We start from the raw sequence: 17,625 nt of genomic DNA, 5'->3' as shown, positions 1-17,625 counted from the left end.
TATTAACATTACCATTAGATGATAGTTACAAAATCGTTGAAACAGATGCTTCATCATTAGGATGAACATGTATACTATACCAGAAAAAGCATAAGGAGTCACCAAAGTTTGATGAACAAGTTTGTAGATGTTCATCAGGAAAATTTAGTGATGTATAGTCAAGATTACCATCAACATATTTAGAAATTTTAGGAATAATTAACTCACTTGAGACATTTTCTTTATTTTTACATAATAAAGTATTTACTATTAGAACAGATTGTCAAAATATAGTTTCTCATTATAACAAAATACATGCTAATAAATAGGTAGCCCAAAGATAGGTTAATTTTATTGATTCAATTATAGGAAATGGTTTTAAACCAATTTTTGAACGTATAAAAGATAGTGACAATACATTAGTTGATATCTTATTAAGCTTAATTCGTTGAACAGAAATGGAATATCGTGGACCATCATCCTCAAATAGCACAAGACCACAAGGCACAAAAGCATATTTTAATAGCATAATGATGCACAATGAACCTCTATCATTCAATGGATTCCAAAATAGTATAAGTAGACCAACATCACCACCAGTACCCACTTTCAACTTTAATGACACTCTTGCTGAAGGAATCAGAAATCCAACTCTGAGGTATAAGTCAAGGGTATCAAAACTCTATGATAGGCAACAGGTTCCTTTAGATAATTTTGGAATATCCAAATCAAATAGCTAAGCATGAGGTTAGGTCATGAAAAAATAATTAGAGTCTTAGAACAAGAGTTTGATAGCTTTAATTTTAATTTCCATCAAAGTCAGCATCATATTCATTCTTTTGAGCACAACCTTCAAGTCATTTCTAGATATCATGAGTCATTACTTAGTAAGTTTACCAAAAACTTCAATCTCTTAGAATGCAGCAAAAAACAAGTGACACCTTGAAAAGAGAATTGAAAATAAGTTTAGAAATTGATCAGCATAATAATGAAGAAAAAGAGGTTATCGAACCCATAGAACAAGAGGCTAATGAGCCTATAGAAGAGATTAAGATTGAGCTCTTAGAAGAAGACATTGAAATATAGCAGCATCAACATCTGAATGACAAAGAAAAACAAGAAAGATATGAAAGTTTTCTTAAGAATATATCTTTAGACTTACTAATAGATGATATCCTATTAGAAGAAATTTCAAAAGTAAAATAAGAATAATGCCACCCGATATGCAAAATGAGATCCTGAGCAGAGCATCACATTCCATGAAAGAGTTACAATTACAATTATAATGTGCTTTGTATCAATCCATTTTTTATCCAAAACCAGGGATGAATATTATTACAAAGATGTATTCACCATGTATTTATGATAGTACAGAAAGTTGTATTTGTAAACTAGAGATTAACATAGCTATAACCAGGATTAACATGAGAGATTTTAAACCATTACATTTTAGTTATGAGCATCATAAAAAGCATAATGTAGTTGAAGTTAACCTAGCCTTACTATTAGAGTTTAGCTATCTTGATAAAATCTTTATTAACTATATTTCCCAACTAGAATCATTTCCTGAAAAACTTATAAAAGTAGTAGAAGATTTTATAGAACAGTGGAAAGAAATTTGCGTAAGTTTTATCAATAGTCCTCCAAATTGGTATGCACATATGCATAAGGAGAAAACTGAGCATATAACCATGATTAATGAAAAGTCCTTAAGACTATCCTCTATCTCCCCACACAGGTGGACTCCTTTATAAAAAAATATTTTAAGATTTCGAGAGATCTAAATGCTAGTCTTAGATAAGTTTGAAGATTTTTGGTATGATATGTTACTAGTAGCAGAAGAATAAGAAATGTATAATTACAGTAAGACAGGAATCAGTCACCAGTCCTACTGGAAGCCACAAAATTTCAAAGGATAAACAACATATGTGTTACAAGGTAAAAGAAGATAGAGAAACAGATGCAGAGCTAGTAGAAGGCGCTGAACAGTACTGGAACAATTTGATAGAAGAATAACTGTATAACATCGACAACATGATGGAAGCATGAAGAGTTGGCAGCAAATTAGCATAAGTTGAATAGCATCATGTAAAATAATGTATTTCTAGACAGAAATGTCAATATCATTGTGGACTCCGCTACAATAATGAAATAATGACATATGAGTAAATAAAGAAAAGAGCTTAATCCATTATGATATTTTCATACATAAAATGTCATTTTGATTAAGAATAAATAATGATAGGCCATTTTATTAAAACTTAAAACAAAAAAAGACAACAAGCCGAAGCAGGCTGCACCACAACCGCCATCGATCGGAATGGTCTGCAGAGCCCAAATTGAGTGAGACAGAAGAAGGACAAGGCGAGGGTGGATGGATAGGATGGGGAAGAAGAGGGGATCATAGCTAGGAATGCAGGTAAATTGGGCCGAAACAACGAGGACAAAACACAGGCCAACAAGCATGCAGAAAAGAAAAGAAGAAAAAGAGAAACGGGAGACAGCCACCAACCTTGGACACAGCTAGGGCCGACGACGGAAGAGGGAGGAATCAGTTAAAAACAAACTCTCACAAGGGGAGAAGAAACTCTCACGAAGGGAGAGAAGGAACTCTCACGAAGAGGAGAGAATATTTTTTCTTCTTTTCCTCCTTTTACTCGTACGAATAGATTGCACATTCAATCTCAAAGGCATGTCGTGCCTTTCGTTATTTGTTCTATTTTCTAGTTTTGGCATTGATTTCCAAGATACGAGGAGACAAGTTGTGCTTGGGACGACGCTTGCTGCATTTTCTTTTCCCCAACTTATTTCAAATGCATTGGCAGAGAATGGTAATTCCACATATAATTAGTTATACATCTCTAAATATTTTGCTTTTTAAGAGTGTCGTTCTCTTGGTCCCTTGGTGGCCAAGGATTTTGTTCTCTCTAGCTTACATAATATATATAGGAGCATTTTGATTTTTCATTGTTTAAAAGTATTGAATTGGATATGTTGAATTCCAAAGGAAAATGTTTTGTTTGAGTGTTTTTATTTTTTTATTTTTTATTTTATTTTATTTTTAATCAATTCAGATGTACCGGAGGGTTTTTGAATTTACACTGATGATGTCACTAAATTCAAGATATTGATTCTCCAAGGTGAATAAATACTGGTTAAATTCCCAGGTGAAATTTGCATTGGGGATTATATACTTAATGGTTTGGTATGTACTTTTACCTTTTGGAGACTGGCAAGTAGGCGCAGGAGAGCCAACTGGGTTTAAATCCGTCGCTGCCTTCTACCCAGAACAAGAGGTTAATCGCTCAAGTGGGTATTCTCAGTCTCAATGCTTTCGATTATTCGATATTATTCGGTTCTGTTGCATACATATGTATAGAATGGCATTCTTTCTGGGGCTGCTGCCTCAGTTAGCGTTGTGATCACGGGGCTTGGTCCGGATTTTACAAAGATGGAATCCTTTGGTAAAGTAGAAGCTTTTGCAGAGACTGGTACTAGCCAGCCTTCATTTCTCCTAATTTTGATTCATTTTATGCATAAATATATTTGACATGGCCAGTGGAAGCTTTTGTTAATTTACTCATTAGTTTTGCATTAATTTTAATTGCATATGGGACTTCAAAGGTTAGTGGATTAGATAGGAGCTGGCAAAGGCCTGCAGGAGTGGCAGCAAAACTTATAGATTGCAAAGCATCTAAAGGTAATTATTCTCCACTCATAGTCATACATACCAACTCAGGATTGTTCATGAGTTATGACGGCTTGAATTTGATGACGATAAGGACGATCGTCAGTGCTTCTGAAATTATTAAATTAAAGAAAGGATGAGATCAATTCAGAAGTACTTTTTTTATTTAATTTCGAATTACTTCATCGAGTATTCGCTACAAAAACCCGGTAAAAGTTGCAAGCACCTGTTTTCAGCACTTGGGATGGCAACCAACGGCTGGTACAACACTGTATACAGCACCGGACTGGTATCTATTCGACATTGACAAGTTTGTTTCTAAGTTGTACAGTGTGTTCTGCTCTGGAATCCAGATTCTTTATTTCTCATGCCAAATACTGCGATATCTTTCTGCAGTACTTGGAGGAGGAATCAGATAAATACAGTTCCAATATTAAGGAGGTGAGCTTCAAATTCGACGCTTAAATTAGACAATCTAGATAGGATGGTGCACAAAACTGAATCCCGTTTCGTTTACTGCAAGTGCGAAAGCTGTATTTGGTTTTGCAGGCTGTCAAATTCTTCAGGTTCATTTGAGGGCTCCAGACAGTTTTACGCCGATTTTGATTGAGTCAGTACACTCGGTATTTTGCGGTAATCCAACGAAATAGCTGCCAAAGAGATTGTTAACCTGTGCAAGAAACGCAGATAGTCATTGCAGCAGCATTCATTCCATTGTAAATCCAAGGATTTTTTAAATATTGAAGTTAAACCGGTCTCTAATTTTCGAATCATTAATTTCAAATGGAATAAAAAATCAGAGTAACTAATTTGGTGGATGTTTGGGAAGAATTGTATGTACATCAGTTCTATTTCCTTTCTTTTACCCCTGCCATTCTTTCTCCATCTGTAATTCTAACACCTCGAAGCAAACAATCTTCTGTTGAATCTCTTTCATCTGCAAAACTTGTGATGGTTAGGACATACTATACAACTTTATAAGATCACAGACAATAACCCAGTATTTCACATACCTGTACCTCTGTAATCCCAGAAATTGCTCTCTCGATATTCATTCCTTCCTTCTCAAGCTGTAAATTTGTATCAACGAAAGCCCCTCCCTGCACGTCTAGGTTGTTGTCTGCATCCAATGGAGCATCAGCTTCTGCAAAAGAAAACAAGTCATTATTCAACTTAAGAGTTTGATGGTCATACAATTGTCTCCTCAGAACGTAAATTTATAGGATTGTCCTCCCATCTCTTCATCGATTCACCGTCCTGAAATCTGAAGAAGTGCCACCAATCTGATAACTCCCACGAAAATAGCAGCTTGAACATGGAGTCGTGCCGTACTGGTCCCAACAAGGAGTGACAAGGTCAGTCGCAGGAGCCACAAATAAGAATGTTATGCATGCAGTAACTGACGAGTATTGTAAATTGTCACACACACACACACACACACACATATATATATATATATATTTATTTATACGAATTAGACAAATGGTGAGTGCCCAAGTTTCTTTACCAGAAAAGAGTGCCCAAGTTGAATTCAGGGACTGCAAAGACAGCCGAATGACATACCTTTTTAGAAGCAAAGCAGGCAATGCCACAAACAGACTTGCAACCATGGGGCACACTCTTCTTGGTGGCTCTCCTTGATGGGAATGGAAGAGTCCTTGAGAGAACATGCAAGGGCTTCAGTGCCCAGAGAGGCAGCCTCACCGCCCTTGTCCTCCCACCTCAGAAACTTGTTGAGCACGGAGGGGGAGTAATTGATCAAACCCTAGGTCTCAAGAAATTTGATGGAGGGATTCAGGGATTACAGTTGAATAAATGAGAAATCTGCCGTCCTTCGCGGTGGTAAGGCCCCTTCGAGTGTAGAGCATCGATGGAGTTGAGATTGTGAGGAATGTGTGCAACGTTTTCAGGAGCGTGCCGGTGAGAGTTTGGTTTGGGGACTTCTAGAGACATTTATTAACAGCTTCTCTGCCTTTGTTTCTAATTTCTCTCTTCAATTTTGTGGTTATGAATCCTTTATGTGTGGGCAATGGGTCTTGATTTCACTCCGTGGATAGTTCCTCCAATTTTTTTCCCATCATTTTGGCAAAGAGGACCATGTCACACTGTTTTTGGGACGAGTCGAACATCGTGTTGCATGATTTGTGAACTCTGGATCGAGTGACCATGATCACCCTTTTTATCTATAACATAACGAGCAATCTTTCAAATGATATACAAACAAGCATATCCTTCAAATCATAAGGATCAATAGGCGAGACACTGTTTTACTATATATGTATAATACACCCAAAAATTGTTCTTTCCAAATAAACAGAACATGCCTGAAGCTTCTCCCCTTCTGAAGCCAGGCACTCTTAACTCTCTAAATCACAGGATTTTCCGAGTTGAATGAAAATCCTATAACTAGTATGCACAAATACCTGAATGACATTACGCGTGTGATGGGCCGCCCACCAACACGTGACACCAGACTATACACCCAAAATGCCGGGACAAGGCAGACTATAAAAGAATCATACGTTGATTCTAACATGTTTTTTCAGACTTGTTTTAGTCCTATCTGGCTGCTAGAAACCTGCTTCTAGCACCCACCAATCCATGACAACCTGCCACTTTTCCTGAGTAACACGGGTTTAGATGCACCGAGGATTAATGTCGCACTGGGAGGGAAGAGCAGCTGGCATCCTCCATCCTTCTATGCCATCTGGAGTGACACTGACATCTGACCTCTCTGGTGACCATGACTATGTATGACCTGCGAAAAAAATGTATGTATAAGACAGAGGGCATAAATCCAGAAACAAAGACTTTGGGATGCCAAGCCTTAAATCATAAAATCATAACTAGACTGAAAGCACATCCAGATCAACACAAAATGAAACCAACAAAAACAAGTCCAGCTATACATTCTTTTAGGCCTTGTTTGGTATCTTGGATTGGATTGGAATGGAACCCTCTAAATACAAGTTATAGCGAAGGTAGAGGAGAACGATTTTTCACTTTCAGGGGATTAGAATGAGATTAGACATTTAGAAAGCTTCTCCCTTCTAATCCTACCATTTTGAGGAGGATTCGAGCGGATAAGTTTTCTACCACATCGGTCACAATTTTTTCATTTCTTCCTCAACATACTTGAAAATTGTGATTTATCCATTCCAATCCCATCTTCTAAACCGAATGAGGCTTAAGGTATTGGTAATTTAATCCAGTATGCAAATAAAATGTGCCAAGAAGAACCACTCTCCCTTACATAATTATTGAGTAAGCACTACAACGTAAAGTTTATTAGGTGAAGAATCGGAGTGCTACTAATGGCGATGGAAAATCACAAATGAATATTGGAATGAACTGCTACAGGTTAATGAAAACAGCAATCTAGTAAATCATCCCATTAAACTAATTTGCACGCGGACGTCCAACAAAGACAAACAGAACAAATGGATCATAGTTTCTGAGAAAAATGTATTCTCACACTTTGTTGCCACAGCCTCATATAGAACCATTTGCAACTTTAAATGATAATGATATATGCAACTACATTATCATCAGTTGGCTATCAAGGGCCTGCTGAGAATAATATTATTCATTTTGCATATCTTTTGCCGGAAGAAAAGGTTTGTATAATCAGAACTTGCAGTCCTATAGGTAAATCTTGCATATGTACATAGAATGACCAAATATCCTTACCTCTAGAATGCAAAATAAAATTTCCAAGGCTCGACCTGAAGCCTGCCGCTTAATTAGCAGTTTTGCTTCTTTTAGTCCTGCTGCAATCTAAGGATACCTGCAAAGAGTAAATAAAGAATCTCAACACGAACCTAGTGGCGGATGTGTCCCTTTTTTCTTTTCTATTTTCTCAAAGAATAGGTATAGGACTGCAAAGCACACCGTAATCTATTCTATGATGTGGCACTAACCTTAATCAACCCCTCACCCAGCTCTTTGCTCAGAACCACTACCCTGCATATATTGAGGAGGAGCAGATAATATAAAATGTGGTTGTGCCACAACACTTGCTACCATACCTGATTAAAAAACACAGAATTTTGTCGATTAAGTCTTATCTATATACTCCATGGTACATCGATCTAGATGAAAAATTTATCAAATTGTCATTACGTCTCCATCATGAGACTCTGAAGAATGCTTGTCATATTAGGTACGTGTCTGTTCTTTGTCAAAAAAAAAAAAGTTCTTTGTATTTTATAGAATTGAAAGATAGAAATCAAAGACTTTGAGCAAATCTGTGTTAAAAATAATTCTTTATTAATTAAACAAATCACATGCATACTATTCACTGTATCGACAGGGGGTGAGCCTTCTAAGCAAAAAATGTGCATTATAAAGGACTAAAATTTATCATGATCCCACATCCTCATAGGTAGTAATAATTTGATCAAGACAGTGGTCAAGCCCCAGGTTGTGTTGATTTCACATAAATTATGAGTTTGATGAGTTGCATGTTTAGTGGTACAGCTTCACTAATTTATACTGAAAGATGAACAATCATAATTTATCCCCTAGAAAGGGGGACACCAGAGTTGTGAAGAAAAAACAAAAGAACAATAGTTTCAGGACAGAGAGATGTACCCGTAGGATATGCTGCTTGAACTTGAGGGACTGGGGAAGTTGTGACTGCATTAACACTGGGTGCACCAAACTGGATTATCTGCTGAGCAGGCATTGCATATCCATGAACTGTTGGATAACCCTGACCACCAGGAATGGTTTGACCCAGTTGTTCGTAAGGATAAGGAGAAGTATTAGCTGTCCCTGGAAGTCCGTATATTTGAAGATATTGCTGACCCACATAAGGGTTGTATAAACCCTACCAAAGAAATGGCGCGCAAAGTGAGGGAGCAAGTCAGAATAAAGCAACATAATATCTTCACTCATAAATTGAAAAGAAAGACATCCACCTCATGCTGCCATTTAATAGCATTACTGACCTGTGAATAAGTGTAGTCAGGTCCATATGTTGCATACCTGCACGGATAAGACAACCATTACAACTGCTGATATAATAATTTCTGTAGACAATTTGGAAGAGTTAATGTACATCATGAAAATACAATTACAAACAATGCAATGCATGGAAATATACAACACAAGACACCAAAACTAATCCCTTACAATGCAAGAACCAAGGTGTTGAACTAAACTAAGGCTGAAGTGCTGCTACACTTGAATGAGAAATCTCAAGTATGAGATCAATCAATAATGGTGAGACTAGAAAACCCAATTGTTGGTCCTCAATAAAAAACACTAGTCCTAAGTCTTGCCTGTTCAATAAACATTGATCTGGGCACATATCCTCTGCAACTATCACTTTTTCGTCTCCTGCAATTACCAATCATGCCATGTCACATCATCATAGTCCAGACAAAATGAACCCTGAATGCCAAGGGAAATGACGAAGAAACCTGATTTTGGAAATCTACATGGCATTGCATATTTTGAATCGCATGCACTACACAAGAAACAATGGAAGAGAACTAAGTTGTTTACTGAGATGTCACCGATCCATGGTTAACCAAATCAAATATCAAACGTTGACAACTTATATACAACACAAGTGGATGCTCAGCAAATATTACACAAGTACAATTAACTCGATGGCTATCACCTAATCCTATAAATGCACGACTCACCCATATGGAGGATAAACTAATCCTTGTTGATAGTTGTAAGAAAGAGGCTGCTGGTAGCCATATCCTCCAATGTAAGCCCCACGGGTAGCTGGCACGCCTCCAATGTATGGAGAAGCTGGTCTTGGACGTCCTGCAAGTAAAAAAATATCATGCGTAATGTGTTTGTTTGCTATAGTAAAAACAATACATGTAGATTTTGGTACTTTGAAAGGTTAACATGAAAATGTGATGGAAACCAATGAAGATCTTAGTTCTTTTTTTTCTTCAAATCCATATATATAATTGCTGTGTTTAAAACAAAGTCAATAAAACGTTGGAACCTAATAAAAGAAATTGATAGCACAAACACAAACATAACCAGAAAACAATGAACTAGTTGCAATTGAGCATGAAACTGGAAACTACAAAGCGGGACTAAATTGTTAGTTATCAAACCAAGAGCATAAGAAACTATACCATAAGGCAAAGGTGGCCTGGACTGCCGGAGTGAAGCCAAATTACAATTAGCGCGCCTGCCATCGATAATTGGAGTTGGATCAGCACAGGCCCGAGCAGCGGCCTCTGGTTCGCGGAAAGTCACCTGAACCCTCCATGTAAATACAAACAGAAACCAAGTCATTCTAAAAGTTGTGAGTGAGACAGAACAATCCCACTGCCATTGATTCTTTATTTGCAAAACAAACTGGCATAAAGTGAAAAGAAGAAATACTCACAAAGCCATAACCTTTGGATCGGCCGGAGTTCTTATCAATAATAACGACGGCCTCGAGAATCTGGCCGAACTGGTCGAAATGGCGGCGCATGGTATCGCTGTGCGTCTCCCAGGCGAGCCCCCCAACAAAGACCTTGGTGTAGGTGGTGTCACCAAAAGGGGAACTGGAATTGGGGAATTGGAATCCAGAGGGACTAGAACTCGACCCAGAACTCTGATACGCCATCAATCAATCACAAATTATTCAATTCAATTCAATGTACAAACAGTAGTACTAACCCGAAATAGAAAGATAATAAAAAGAAAGAAAAAACCTAGAAATAAAAAAAACCCTAGCTTGAGATGTGGTGGAGATGCATATACCATTGAATTTTGAAGTGAGGTTGGGGGAATCTCGGATGGTCAATTTTGGTAGGAAAGAATGAATAAAGGTGATTAAACCCCAACACAACCCAACACCCCAATAAAGCTTAATTAGGCTTAATAAGAAGGAGTTTTGGAAGAAAAAAAAATGGAGAGAAAATGGAAAAGATAAAAAGAAAGAAAGAAAGAAGGCCCCAGCAGCAAGAGCAGCAGATGGGCCAAGAGAAGGACGACCTAGGCCGGTGGAAGTGGTGGGGATAGGCTGGCTGGCTGGGGACTCGAGAGAGAGAGAGAGGGGTTGGTGGATGGTGATGGTAAAACTTAGCACTAGTAAACAGACTAGTAGTAGCAGAGAAATTGACAGCAAGAAATAGATGAAAAGCATGGAGAAGGACGGATTCACAAAGATAAGGAAAAGGAAAAGGAAAGGGAAAGCGTCATCATTTCTTATTTTCCACACAAAACAACAAAAGAGACACAATTCCTCGTCAACGTTTGTTTCATTTTCTATTTGCCTGCACGTAAAAGAATGAATGCCTACGCGGAACTAACACGGATGTCGGCTTGGCTTTTTCTTTTTTTTCATGGAATCCATGAACATATTAGAGACTTGCCCGCACGCAGTAGATTGCCTACTCTTGTATTCTCCTCTTCTCAAGTCAAACATCATTATATTCAGCAAAAACCATCTGAATAATAAACCCAATCAATTTGTATTCCTAGGGCTGTAAGTTAGCTCGAAACAGTTTGGGCGACATTTTTAAGCTCTCTCGAGCTTTATTCGTATAAGAAAGAATTCAAGACTATTAAGTTAGAAAAACTTTAAACATAATCAAACTTCAACAAGATGGTATTCAATTTATTTTGAATCGCTTACAACTATACCATACTCTATATAAGAATGAGACCGTTTGAGTTTGACTTTTAAAGCACTATTGTTTTAATAGTATGAGTTTAACAGATGTAGGTTCTATTATTGATTGTGGGACTTGTCTATTTTTCCCAAACTTTAAATTCATCTTTAAAATGCTTATGCATGAGACAATGACGGATCTAGAATTTTAAAATAGGATGGGCAATCATCAAAGGAAAATTATTCGTTGATCCCGAACCAGACATATATATTATTAAAGGGGCTTGTTCATTTCTCTAATCCAAGACGCTAGCCTTCCGGAATCTTTCAATGGAATCAATAAGAGTATCCTTCAGTGGCCGGTAACTCCAACCTAACCTGTAACATCCCACATCGCCCAGGGGAGTGATCCTTAAATGTATATTCCCATCCTTACCTAGCACGAGGCTTTTTGGGAGCTCACTGGCTTCGGATTCCGTAGGAACTCCGAAGTTAAGCGAGAAGGGGGCTAGAGCAATCCCATGATGGGTGACCCACTGGGAAGTTGCTCGTGAGTTCCCAAAAACAAAACCGTGAGGGAATGGTAAGCCCAAAGCGGACAATATCGTGCTACGGTGGTGAAGCAGGCCCGGGTAGTGATCCGCCCCGGGCCGGGATGTGACACAACCTTTGCAATTTATCCGAGCTCACGTTTTTTTCTTCTTCTTCTGTGTGGCTAAGGCTGCCATAAAACACTAAACATCTCAACATGAATCCTAATAGAGGCGCATTCACAAACACATGAACGAATTCAATCACCGAAATGATAAACTTACTCGTGGGGATAATTGTAGTTAGGATATGCAACCCTCAAGTAGTTGTCCACCAAATCCTTAATTCCAATAGCATATGCTGTGCATATGTATCGTTCACCAGCCTCAGATTTCTTGTATACAAGAATCACTGCTTCAGCTACATCACGAACATCCACCACCGTCCAATAATTGTATCCAATTGACTCAAACCCGCCTAGGTACATAGCCACATTGCACAAATAAGAAACATATATACCCTCGTAACCTCAGTTAATTGGCAAAAGTGAGTACGATAGACTTCTCGGTCGTATTCAATTCTAAAGAAATGTGTACATATACGGTGTGGAAAATAAATTAAAGTAGGTACTACCTTCAAGAACCTTTGCTAGAAATCGGCCCCAAATTAAGAGAAGGTAGTAAAACAGTTATGATTTCAAGTCCAGTTCTTTTCCCAAACTCCAAAGCCTCCCGTTCTGCTAACGTTTTTGAAAGAAAATACCATTTCTATACCAGATAATCAATGATAAAAATTATATTTATGCTCAGCTTAAAAATAAAAATAAAATATCCTGCTTCCCAAAATTACACTCAAAACTGACTTATTAATAATGGTAGTGCAACATTGTAACTGATGTATTACTTTGACGCGCTGCTGAATATGGTACTACATCATTGCTAACTAATTAAGAGTAGACTAATTACCTTGGTTGCTTTCATATATTCGGGAACAGACCAACAAGTCTCGTCCTTGACTTGACCCTTAGGCCAGTCCGGGCTCACAAAAAGAGCGGATATAGAGGACACAACAACAACTCGTTTCACTTTGGCTTCTAGGCAAGCACTCAGGACATTCAGCGTTCCCTTTACAGCTGGTTCAATCAACTCTACCTGCAATTGCACCGCGCAATGATATATTGTGAAATGTGATTGACGTATATAACAATTTGTTAATTGTATTACGGACTCCTAGCTAGTCCTTTATCACTTCACATGGGATAGTTCCTTCTGTTCTGTTTTTAGTTGATCACTCTTGTATCAGTGAATTAGGTACTCTTGCCTGAGGATTTGTTACACTAGCACTAGGAATTACAGGGCTGGCAACATGGAAAACTCCGCTGCATCCTGCAACTGCCGAACATAGTGAATTGTAGTCCAGCAAATCTGCCTTGAACTGTTTCAGATTCTCTGATGCTTTCTCAAGCTTGCTCAAGTGAGCATACTTGCTATCCCCTGCATTAATTAGTCGTAAAATGAAAACAATTAACATCTGTACGAGTTTATTAATTTTCAGTAATATAACATGTATGAACCATTTTGAACATGAATTATGCTCCATCGGAACTAATTGTCCAATGTCATCAATTTCGCGCCGATGTTTTGTAGCCAGCCTCACAGTCTGTTTTTTAATACCGTCAGTATGCAACTGATACTACATCGATGGTTCTAGTAGTCAACAAAATGTACCAACATGTTATCATTGCATTATCAACAATATCACTACAACAAAACGTGGCAATACGTCATCGGTGCCTTACCAATAATATTAAAACAATGTAGCTGACATGTTCATCATTTAATTGAACTGAGAATTTCCGGTATACAAAAGCATTAAGGATGATCATAGTGGCATGCAGTAACAGAGAAAAAAATTATAGTAGACGACCTGGGGGGGTTTCGGACGGTTCCGTGGACAAGATAATCGCTAGAGAGAAGAAGCTTGACAATCCAAGAGCCCACAAATCCTCCAGCCCCAGTTACACATACTCTTTCCTTCTCCTCCTCCGCCGGTGCCGCCATCATCTCCATTGCAGACTTTTGCAGTTGGTGTCTCGACAAGGAGACTGATCAGTACAAGAAGATTGACTTCTCAATTTCTGATCGAGCACTCTAATCTTCCGAACGAATGAAGAGGGATTATCATGTGAAATGTTAGGACGTGCCAAGTTGAAGGCATGCACAAGTGCGTCGGTACTTGGCATTCTATTGACGTGCCAAATTGAAGACGTGCAACCTATTGCCAACAAAAAGGTAAGAGTCCAACTTTTGGGCCAAGAAAAACACTCCAGCTGTCCAATTCTTGCCAAGACATGGGAACATGAAGCCCTCCAGCGGCTGCCCGAGCACGTCAGCAAGAAGAGCAACCTGAAGGACGTCAACGACATTTTCATTTTTCAAAACAGGCTCGTGTGAAGAAAAAAAAAAAAAAAAAAAAACCCTTCTCTTACTCGCATAATAAATAGAGAAATTATATTGACACATCCCAAATTATTTCTCTCTCACGTTTTTAATTTTTTATTATTTTCTACACACTACTAAAACTTGATAGAAAAACATTAAAAATTTTAAAAGGTATAAGGGAAGTAATTTGAGATGTGTAAATATAATCTACCAATAAATATTTTAAAAACACATCAATCTGAAATTAGCCAAGTAAACTTATTATTGGACGCTGATCATACATACTACCAGAGTAACAGAAGGGATTTTTATTTGGCTACTCCAAGACTCCAGCCTTCCCCTAGCTTTCAATGGAATCAATAAAAGTGTCCTCCAGTGGCCGGTAATTCCAAACCAATCTCTGCAATTTATCCGAATTCAGTTTTTCTTCTTCCTCCTCTGTGTGGGTAAGGCTGCCATTACAACAATAACATATCAACATGAATCGCCAATGACGAAAAATTGAGCAATTGTTTTTTCGCTGGCATCTGGCTGATAGATAGATAGACAAACTTACTTGTGGGGATAATTGTAGTTAGGATATGCAATCCTCAAGTAGTTGTCCACCAAATCTTTTATCCCAATCGTCTGTGCCGTGCATACGTACCGTTCGCCGCCCTCAGAGTTCTTGTATACAAGAAGCACTGCTTCAGCTACATCACGAACATCCACCAATGTCCAATAATTGTATCCAAATGACTCAAACCCCCCTGCATACAGAGTCACATTGCACATGAAGTAAGAGACATATATACCCACATAACCTCTATTAATATTAACAACTATGCATAAATCTAACAATACGGATCGTTAATATTAGCATAAATGACTACGTACTACAAGAAAAAAAAAATCCTTTTGTGCCGGTAAAATGTCGTAACAAACTTTTGCGATGGCTGAGCAACTGCAATTGAGGGGGCAAACTAGGTTGCAACACCAACGGCTAGAAGCCGTCTCTGTATCGACATTTGAAGCATTGGGGTCACCATATGAGTTAATTTTGGGAACTTTATGACTCCTTGGTCATATTTCAATTCTTAAGAAACATATACATATTACCTGATGTGGCAAATAAGTTTAAAGTAAATATTAGAGCGTCTCCAACAAACTCTTCAAATGCATTAGTCACATCAGCAAAACAAGCTCCAAGATACTCTTCAAACGCAAATATCAAACTTGGGACATCTCTCTACAAATTTAGAGACCTCCATCCCACTCTACAACTTAATATAAAAGTGTGCTGCACAGGGAGAATACAAAACATAAATATAAATAATAACCAAACAATCAAATTTGAAGAGTTTGTTAGATTGCAAGGTAACTAATTTTACTCTTCAATTCCCACATAGGTCAACAAAATAGAATTTGAAGAGCGAATTTGAGAGACTACCTTGGAGATGTTCTTACCTTGAAGAACCTTAGCTAGAAGCCAGCTACTCGCATTCATGGTGGGTTGTAAGATCGGCCCCAAAATAACAGAAGGACAAACAGTTACGATTTCAAGTCCAGTTTTTTTCCCAAACTCGAAAGCCTCCCATTGATTCTGCTATTGTTTTTGAAAGAAAATACCATTTCTGTACCAGAAAATCAAAGATCATAATCATATATAGGTTCAGCTTGAAACTGACTAATTAATAACAACAATGCAACTGGTGTATCTCTTTGACGTGCAGTTCACTAACGAATAATTACCTTGGTTGTTTCAATACATTCGGGAACAGACCAACAAGTCTCGTCCTTGACTTGACCCTTAGGCCAGTCCGGGTTCATAAAAACAGCGGATACAGAGGACAAAACAACAACTCGTTTCACTTTAGCTTCTAGGCATGGATTTAGTACATTCAGTGTTCTCTTAACAGCTGGTTCAATCAACTCTACCTGCAGTTGCACCACATTTGTATGTTTATGGTTTATACTGTATGAGATTTATAACAAGCAATTAAATATTGTGAAATGTGAGATTTAGAAAGTTGTAGTTCATTTGTGTTTGTATTTTCTTTATGCATCTAAATGATAGAATAAATTGATGTGTGAAAACTAAAAAATAACATATTCATGATGAACTGTCGATTTAGTGTATGGTGAACCTCTAAGTTAGAGGGATGGGGTATAGTATTTTTTGTGTGTCTAGCATGCAAAATTCGGTGATCCCAATCTCTCTACACTAGAATTTCTCCTCCATAGGGATGCAAATGTATATTATCCAATTAAGAATGCGTTTAACTTTCACAATTGGCTTGAGGCTAACTCCTGCTCTAATAAGGACTTGGACTTATTATGCTAGATCGGGTCCGACCCCACTAAGTAGGCTGAACTAGGTCACTCTCAAATTTTTTTTTTTGAACAATCAATGTTATCTACACTAATAGAGAGGGGGTGAGCTTAGCCTCACACTTACAAGTGAAAAGAAATACCATTAAACCGTAATACTAAATGTTAGGTCACTCTCATATTTTAGAAGTTCAGTTTACACCTAAATTTATAACCTCATCTTCTCCACCCATAACAAGGTGCATTCTCCACAAGCCATCGCCTTCCATTTTGATATCCATGTTCTCAAGTTAGTGATTTATATTTCCATTGCTACTTTTATCACATATTTGTTTAATCATTTGTATCATCTCTCTTATAGAGATGAGACCCACATGATTGTGGACCTTATCTTTAATAGAAAGAGTACAATTGATGATAAAAATAAGCAATAAACGTCGCATTACTCATTTTTACTAGTCTTGCTCTTATCTCTCTGTAATCTCTGAATAATTGTTTTCATTTGTTTTGATTGATCAATAAACCATATCCTCTGTTTAAACAGGCATAGAAGCTTTTTATTTTTGGGAACTGGTTGAGTTGGCCATATGAGTTAAATAGACACACTTGGACCACGAAAACATAGTCTATGCCCAATGAAGAGAAATTCTATTTTAGCTGCTATTTGATGCTCGATTTTAATTTTATTTTGCTTTTGTAACTAAAAAAATCATAACTTTCCTCCGTGAACTCAAAATTTGTTTTACTACTCTTTTTTCTTCTTGAAACTCAAAGCCGCCATTTGAAACATACGTAATACCTACCACCCAATAAGACTGTGCCATATGTGCCAATGAATTTGATTATAAATCCCCACCATGCATTAACATTCAAGTTTCAACAATAAAAAAGTTTATAGTTTAAAAGAAGAAATTAAGAATTGGAATTTTTTTTTGGATTCCGTTCTTGAGATGCAAAGATGGGAGAAAAATGATGGGCCTGGTGGATATAAATCAAACTCATATAATGGAATTAAAATAATTAAGGCAATGTGGAGCAAATTTTGAGTTTTATAGAGTAAAATAACGACTTCTAAGTTCAAGGGGGCAAATGGG

General features: G+C 37.6%; 2 protein-coding genes and 2 pseudogenes across 5 annotated transcripts; 1 reads left to right on the top strand and 3 right to left on the bottom strand.

Annotated features, from left to right (window-relative positions):
- The first annotated feature begins 2,671 nt into the window (after window positions 1-2,671).
- Window positions 2,672-4,243, top strand: LOC137711236 (psbP domain-containing protein 3, chloroplastic-like; annotated as a pseudogene).
- Window positions 4,244-5,808: 1,565 nt separating this feature from the next.
- Window positions 5,809-10,800, bottom strand: LOC137710794 (uncharacterized). 4 transcript variants are annotated; one of them, XM_068449921.1, is made up of 11 exons: window positions 10,397-10,797; window positions 10,035-10,247; window positions 9,778-9,901; window positions 9,322-9,451; window positions 9,094-9,140; window positions 8,953-9,010; window positions 8,620-8,656; window positions 8,261-8,498; window positions 7,588-7,695; window positions 7,358-7,454; window positions 5,809-6,425 (listed from the first exon to the last, which is right to left on the bottom strand). In XM_068449921.1, exons 1-9 carry the CDS (start codon window positions 10,397-10,399, stop codon window positions 7,601-7,603), a joined length of 945 nt encoding a protein of 314 aa, XP_068306022.1. In that variant the 5' UTR covers window positions 10,400-10,797; the 3' UTR covers window positions 5,809-6,425; window positions 7,358-7,454; window positions 7,588-7,600. The 4 variants fall into 4 exon arrangements, with proteins under 4 accessions (XP_068306022.1, XP_068306021.1, XP_068306023.1 ...); XM_068449920.1 differs by having other exon boundaries at window positions 10,035-10,795; XM_068449922.1 differs by lacking the exon at window positions 7,588-7,695 and having other exon boundaries at window positions 10,035-10,800.
- Window positions 10,801-11,545: 745 nt separating this feature from the next.
- LOC137711234 (cinnamoyl-CoA reductase 1-like) lies at window positions 11,546-13,840 on the bottom strand. Its single transcript, XM_068450459.1, has 8 exons — window positions 13,704-13,840; window positions 13,095-13,266; window positions 12,746-12,931; window positions 12,424-12,547; window positions 12,322-12,360; window positions 12,065-12,260; window positions 11,917-11,970; window positions 11,546-11,627 (listed from the first exon to the last, which is right to left on the bottom strand). Exons 1-8 carry the CDS (start codon window positions 13,838-13,840, stop codon window positions 11,546-11,548), a joined length of 990 nt encoding a protein of 329 aa, XP_068306560.1.
- A 697-nt stretch (window positions 13,841-14,537) lies between these two features.
- On the bottom strand, window positions 14,538-16,812 carry LOC137711231 (cinnamoyl-CoA reductase 1-like; annotated as a pseudogene).
- Window positions 16,813-17,625: the final 813 nt, after the last annotated feature.

The sequence above is a fragment of the Pyrus communis genome, chromosome 12, assembly GCF_963583255.1.
Source record: "Pyrus communis chromosome 12, drPyrComm1.1, whole genome shotgun sequence".
Classification (NCBI taxonomy): Eukaryota; Viridiplantae; Streptophyta; class Magnoliopsida; order Rosales; family Rosaceae; genus Pyrus; species Pyrus communis.
This window is presented reverse-complemented; position numbering and strand designations above follow the sequence as displayed.